Genomic DNA, 7201 nt, shown 5'->3' with positions numbered 1-7201 from the left:
GCAAAAGATAAGCAAAAAATCCCCAGTGCTTAGCCTGGGTTAGCCCTAAAGGACATCTAGAGCTTGCTCCTTATAGAAACTTCTATTGCCTTTTGAAACTTACGACTGTAACTTGTGTGTGTGTGTGTGTACACACACACACACACACACACACACACACACCTGGAGAGATTAGCGTATGTCGGGCATATTTAGATACACAGTCAAACCAGTTATCACTTTAATCTGTGGGTCTCCCTTTATCAATTAGAAAAAGTCTTCAAGCCTGTGACAGGGCAGGGGCTTAACGGTGTATGTGTAAACATGGGTCAGTGCATACAGACACATGCATATGTACACACACCCTATGCAAGGTTTAAAAAAAAAGACATTTCACAAGTGAGTGAGATTAAGAAAGGTTTTCACAGTGGATCGAATCTCAGATCATAGAATATCAGGGTTGGAAGGAACCTCAGGAGGTCATCTAGTCCAACCCCTGCTCAAAGCAGGACCAATGCCCAAATGGTCCCCTTAAGGATTGAACTCACAACCCTGGGTTTAGCAAGCCAATACAGGCCAATGCTCAAACCACTGAGCTATCCCTCTCCCCCCCATGATGATACCTAGGGCTCAGGGATCCGTTCCTGCTGAGAGTTTTACAGTTCGTTGAAAGAAGAAACTGCCCTTTGAGCAGACAGCCTGGGAAATTCAATTCTTGATGAAGGAACAATAAGCCAAAAGTTAGTTTCCACTATTTCCTGGTCCTTTTCCTTTCACCAAACTTCACACTTCTTCTGGGGGTTCATAGGGGAGCCGGAAGGACAGTGGAAGTGCTCAGAGAACTCTTTGGAATTGGAGATGGTACCAATGACTCGGAAACGCGATGGACTGTGGGGGTCAGTGATGAGTCCTTCGTGGGAGCTCTCCGGGGTGCGAACTGAACACCAGACCTGCAAATGCAAGGCAACAGGAGTTAGCTCACGGGCTTCATTATAGCTGAAAAGTGTCTCTGTCCCAGCTATCATGACATATGGAAATCACAGATCTTCTTAAATAGGAGGAGTTTATTATAGGAAACAACAACTACGGATACAAACAAGTTTCCATGCAGCTTGAGTCACAACTTGGTCTCCCTTGTTTACCAGCAACCACACACTGGATCCATACATTACACACACATCTGGAGGATGAAAGTGTATTGCAAGTAACCTTATCATTACACCAGCAAAGGGGCCTCACCCAGAGACTTCTGTAACCTGAAGTTGTTCTATCTGGAGGAGTGTATATCTTACTTTGCTGCAAAATGAGCATTAGACTTGTCAAAATGCATCAGACAGTTGGCTTGTCAAGTCTGTTATCTTGCCTCTTACCTGATGCTTTAGAGGAAGGCAAGCTTTCCTCACTGACTGTAATGTATCTCTCTCTTCACAATACATCAACACTCATATTTGCTGCACTCCTCTGCCACTTGAGGGGTCAGGAATCAGGGCCTGCAGCAGAGCCAGTCTCTAGGCAACCTAATGAGTGCAGCTAACCTGTATTTCATCTGATTGGTTGGAAAAGTCAGCAGACTGGCTCTTAAGCCTAACAGCAGCAGCAGTTCAGTGGTTGCTCAAAGCACTGGCCCATGACTAAGATAGCTCCTGCCTTGCTCCAGTCCTGCTCCTTCCTTCCCTTACTCCCGGTAATCCAGTTTTGACCCTCAGCTTTGGTTCCTGACTCCTGCTCTGACACTAGGCTCTGGCCTCTGGTTCATGATTCCTACTGCGACCACGAGGTCTGACTGCTCACATCCCAGTTACTGATGTGGGGACTCAGTTCAGGAAAAGGAATGCCCTAGAACTTCGAAGGGAGTTTGGGAGGAGGTGAAGATGGGAGGGGCACTGCCACCCTTACAAAGTGGAGTCTGCTGTAAATTGCATTCCCGCTAACCCAGTAGCTGGAGCCACTGCTATTCCCCAGCTCACACAGTGCACCTGGAGACAGAACAAAGGGTTGGGGGATGGCAGAGACTCACCTGGGCGAATCCCACAAAGAAGAGTTGGTTGTTGGAGAGGCCAAGCGTCGGCAAAGACTCCTCATTCCCATTCTTCTTCACCCAATTTTGATAAGCCTGCAGGCAGGAGAGAACAGAGGCTATCCTGCATCAGCAGAGGGACATAGTGGATGGAGTTAGAGGATCAGAGACACTCCCACTGCCTTGTGGGGGTACGAAATGCTGGTGCAGCTAGCCAGGGGGACATTAACCCTTAAGGGACTACACCAGTCCAGTCTCCATGGCACATGCTGGCAGGGAGGGAAATGTCAGCATTGCAAGAGTCTTCCCCTGTGCCCATTTTCCATTTGGTCACAGAAAGCCAGAAAAAAAATCTAAGACAGCCCTAGGGGCTGCGAAGGGAAGAGAAAGCACAAAATAAACCTCCCACTAGAGCTGAGCAAATAATTGCCTTTGGTTCAGGGACTGAAATGAAAAATCTAAAACAAAAATCTTTTCAGGTTGAATGAAATGTTTCATTAAACTCAAAACAACTTTTCCCCTGAATTTTTTGTTGTGGCTAGTTTTGGGGGGTTATTTACCTTTAAAAAAAAAAAAAAAACAAAAATCTAGCTCAATTTCAACATGAAGCATCATTTTGAAACCAGAAGTCAACCTGCTTTGTTTAGAAAACATTGAAATGAACCGACCTGACTCTTTCATTTGTTTTCATCTGAAACTATTTGCCAAATTCGAACTGAATTTGTGAATAATTTTGGTTGACCCCAAACTGTATTTTTTGGCAAATAAATGATTAATCCAAAAAGTTTTCCCTAGCTCTATCCGTGACACCCAGGATTACATATGGCCTATAGGAAACAAATCAGAATGGGGATCCATTGAGGGAGCATGACCTGTCAGAGCTGCGCAGGGAGAAACTTGTATCCACTCAAGGCAGACTCATCACCTCCTATCACATTTGCTACATATGCCATTGAAAATGGGAGGATCTGGAGAGGAGTTAAAGCCTCTTCCAGTTAAAATAGTCAGGTTCTTCTAGGGTGACCAGACGTCCCGATTTTAATCGGGTCTGTCCCGATATTTGCTTGTTTGTCCCGCGTCCCGACCAATGTTTGGTTGGGACACTGGACAAACAAGCAATTTTGCCCTCCGCTCCCGCGCACAGGCCGCTCCGCCCCCTCCTTCCCCCATTGGATCCCTCCCCAAATCCCCGCCCTGGACCCGCCCCCTCACTGCCCCATTGGATCCCTCCCCAAATCCCCGCCTCTTCCCCAAGCACGCCATTCCTCCTCCCTCCCAGACTTGCGCCGATCAGCTGTATGGCGGTGCAAGCGCTGGAGGGAGGCCCGGGGGACGCAGGAGAGTGCGGGGTGAGTCAGTCCGGCCTGGCCCCAAGCGCAGGCAGGAGGGCGGGGCGGTACCTGCAGGGGCAGCCCCAGGTCCGGCCTGGGGAACTGGCTCCCTGTACATGCCCATGGGTGGGGGTGGAGAGGCAGCAGCTGTCCGCATGGGGACTCCGACGGGGCTTCACCTCCCGCCACGTGGACCCGTGGATCCGGGGAGCTGGGGCCTGCTGTCCCCACTCCAGGGGCGAGCTGGTGTGGGGGGGCGTTCCGGCGGCTTGTTTTATTTTTTTCTTCTGCCGCCCCCCTCCTCCCCCGCGTCCCGATATTTCAGTTTTGTCATCTGGTCACCCTAGGTTCTTCCCTTCCTTGAATCTCCTTCAAAAGCCCTCTCCTGCAGATCCACCCTCTACGGGCTGCAGATTATCAGGTCTACAATTTCCTGGTCCAAGGACAGCAGATCCCAAATCCAAGAATCACCTGAAGACTTATATATGGTCATGGCCCACCCCCTTCCTCAGAGAGGACACTGCATAGAAGAGGGGCTCAGAATTTTACATTTCCTTAGAGCAATTCACCTTGCCATCACTGTATAACCAGGAATGTCTCTCCAGCTGTAGCATCAGGGGAAAGTCTAGGACTACAAAAGGATCCCCACAGCCATGGCTGCAATGAGAGATACCAGACGAAGCCTGTGCCTGTACTAGATTCCTACCCGATATGCAGCTTTGAGGCCCCCGTTGTCAGCAATATTCTCTCCCAGAGTGTGTTTGCCATTCACTGCCTCGCCGTTCACGGTGTAGTTGCTGTATTGTTCCACCATGCACTCAGTCTGCTGCTTGAAGGCCTCCACAGAGGAGTTCTTCCACCAAGGGCGCAGATTCCCATCTTTATCATACTCCCGCCCTGCAGAGGAGCAGACCAAGTGAAACACTGGAACTAGAAGATACTTAATCTGAGATGGCCTTTGGCAGAACCAAGCCTATGTGTGTGTGGAGCGGGGGTTGTTTGATATTTAGAGCACACAATTTGTGGGCTTGGAGATGCAGTGAGCATACTGGCAACGGCATGGCCTCTTCAGAGAGAGGAGGAGCGAGTTCTGAGACCCCCTGAACTTATTGATCTTTATTTTATTGCACCACCATAAATCCCACAGGAAGAGATTGCAAACAGCAACAGATCATCACAAAATGCTTTTGGCATTAGTAAGATACCCCCTTGTGTCAGAGTGCAGGGTGCAAACAAGTGACCCTGCACTCTGATCACTTGAATAGTAATTAGTTGCTCAGTAGGAAGCTGGGGGGAATTAGTCAATCAGGCTGCTTGGCTGAGACAATTCCCCATCAGAGGTTCGGAACAAGGAGTCCTTGGTGACCCTCAGGTCCTGGTGAGAGGGCCAAAAGTCAGTTGAATATTGCAAACAGGCTGTTGCACAAGGACTGTTGTGAAATTGGTACAGGGAACATAAAATAAAAAGGCACAGTGAAGGCACAATCAAAGGAGTCTGTGTAGTTTCTGGGGGAGAAGGTAGGAGAGGGGTCACACCCCGTGACACCCTGACTGTCCCATTTTAAGGCCCTCACCATTAATGAGCCACATGTAGGTTTCCTCATTCTGGCAGAAAAGCAGCAAAAATAAATTCCTCTTGCCTTCTTTCACCCAGTTAGATTTTTCCACCTCAGAGACTAGGCAGAGTCTCAGATGTCAAACATATTTAGACATTCTGGGACAGATTTGTACCTGGTGTAGCTCCATGCAGGTCACTGGAGTTACATGAGGGATGGCTCTGGCCCATTCTCACAAGATCCACTTTGAGAAGGGCTCTTTGATACAGAGGGCCACCACAGTTTAATTTTGACTCCTGGCACTGGGAGCCTTTCAACAAAGAGGAAAACAGAGTTCCACTAGGAAGAGGAAGATGGAGAGAAAGCAACAGGAAGTAAGGTGACTTCAGGCTGCCCACCTTGGTCATCAAAGGCATGAGTCAGCTCGTGGCCCACGACGACACCAATGCCACCAAAGTTCAGTGCCCTGCGTGAGAGGGACAAAGAGTATTAGGATTCGTGCTTCACTAAGGCCATTGCCTACTAATGTCTGCACATAGGCCCTGTGACCCTACCCACCAGAGCACTAAGGTAGGGGAAATGGACTAGGAGGCAGCTTTCACTTGGACTATGTAGAGCTGCTCCTCCTTACCCCACTTTTTTGCTATTCTTGCCTTGGCTTCCCCCTGCGGACAGAAAGAGTCCTAAGGGGAGACAGCCCCATGCATGTTGAAATTGTCACATCTTCCTATTAATGCCAATTGCACAATGAATCTGCTGCACTGCCAACCTCCATTAAACAGCTCTATGGTGTTTTCTGCAAAGGACTGAAGTGCAGAGGGAAATCTGAACCTATTTTTAAAAAGCCCCCTTCATGTTCCACCGGGGGCTGCAGACAGTTCCAGCAATGGGACTTACGAGAAGCTATGAAATGTAGAGTTGATTACAGAGCCCCTCAGGCTGTTGGACACCAGGACACAAGGATAAACCTACTGTGGATTCTCTAGGCCCCAAATGAGCCACTTTGTAGCTAGCCAGGCATGTTATTTCCATGTTACCATTAGATACAAGACTGTATGAACCCATAATGTTGCATGTCTACCAGGTGCCAGCATAGAAGAACTAAGAAAGTGAAGGTGTGGCCTCCTCCAGACTGGGAATCTCTGGGGATGGTGCATCTCCTCAGTTTTTCTGGGTTTCCCTCCATGTTGCACAGACCTGCCACTAGGCCATCTTCTACTGGTCTGTCCTACAGCCCCGTCTGTCCAGGCAGCCCCATGGACCTGGCCAGAGAGATGCCTTCTCTGATAATGGGGAGGGCGGCACAAGATGGGGAGGGGTCAAAAAATGGTTGCAAGTCCTTCATTGTCTCCTTAGGCAAGCAGCCTGACAAGAGGGGGAACATTAGACTAACTCGGGGGGAAAAGGTCCAGATCCTGTGCTGAAAGAGCACACATCCACCACTGTCCCCGGCAAAGCTGGCAGCTCTATGCGCACTGGCATCAAGATCCATGGAGTCTCCTAGCGTGAGTCTGGCAGAGCTGGTGCAATCTCTCTGAGCCCCAGCATTCCTCCCCTGGCTGTTTTCTAGCCCCCAGCTCAGGACAGGACCCTCCTTAGCTACTGACGGTTGTAGACTAGGATACAGAGGTGTGTGAGGCACCCACCATCTTCCAACCAGGCTGCTGCCATCACAGAGTCCCCATCCCCCTCCAGCTTAGGGGAGCAGGGTGGAGTGGGGGAAGAACACCGGGAGAGGGGGGCAGCAGATGAGCAAGAGGATGTTCATACTTGGGGGAGGTGCGGGTGTAAAAAGGAGCCTGCAGGATCCCGGCTGGGAACACAATTTCGTTCTTGGTGGGGGAATAGTAGGCGTTCACTGTTGGAGGGGTCATACTCCACCTGCAGGAGACAAAGGGGATTGTCATTACAGCCAGGCTGGAAGGTGCATACCCCCCCCCCACACTGGCAGACTGACACAAGGCACAAGTATTTCCTGGCCTCCCCATGGTCCCCTGAAGCTTCCTAGGACACCTAGCAACTACAGGAACATATATGGCAATCAGGGCCATGGGCAAGGACCTCAGGATTCACTGCCACAGACCAGGGAACAGGTCAGAGACAAAGAACCACCGAGTCTTCAGCCACAGACGAAAACTGCAGCAATACGGATGACTGAAGAAAGTGTAATACTCCTACTGTCCATGAGAGGGAACCAGAGCACTAAAGTATTTTGACCAGATGGGGATACAGATGTCAGTCAGCCACATAACACACACCTCCCTCCTTGTATAACACTTGGGTGGGGAGGTCTGAGCAGGGAGTTCCTTGCTGGGAAG

The 7201-nt window shown here is 49.8% G+C and overlaps 1 protein-coding gene across 1 annotated transcript; it reads right to left on the bottom strand.

Moving 5' to 3' along the window:
- Positions 1-520: 520 nt before the first annotated feature.
- Positions 521-6758, bottom strand: LOC113408949 (endothelin-converting enzyme 1-like). The gene is made up of 5 exons (XM_026662435.2): positions 6654-6758; positions 5282-5349; positions 4034-4224; positions 1997-2092; positions 521-929 (listed from the first exon to the last, which is right to left on the bottom strand). The coding sequence occupies exons 1-5, from the start codon at positions 6755-6757 to the stop codon at positions 753-755; spliced, it is 636 nt and encodes a 211-aa protein (XP_026518220.2). The 5' UTR covers position 6758; the 3' UTR covers positions 521-752.
- Positions 6759-7201: the final 443 nt, after the last annotated feature.

This window comes from Terrapene carolina, unplaced genomic scaffold (assembly GCF_002925995.2).
Source record: "Terrapene carolina triunguis isolate 2854851 unplaced genomic scaffold, T_m_triunguis-2.0 Scaffold27477, whole genome shotgun sequence".
NCBI classification, from domain to species: domain Eukaryota; kingdom Metazoa; phylum Chordata; order Testudines; family Emydidae; genus Terrapene; species Terrapene triunguis.
The sequence above is the reverse complement of the archived record's forward strand: the minus strand, read 5'-3'. Positions and strand labels throughout refer to the sequence as shown.

Bases quoted from the DNA above. Each gene is read 5' to 3' on its own strand.
- LOC113408949 (XM_026662435.2), bottom strand. From the start codon at position 6,757: ATGACCCCTCCAACAGTGAACGCCTACTATTCCCCCACCAAGAACGAA. The intron at 5,350-6,653 runs GTATGAACATCC...CCTCTCACGCAG, and splicing joins TACACCCGCACCTCCCCCAA to GGCACTGAACTTTGGTGGCA. The intron at 2,093-4,033 runs GTAGGAATCTAG...TCCTGCCTGCAG, and splicing joins GCCTCAAAGCTGCATATCGG to GCTTATCAAAATTGGGTGAA.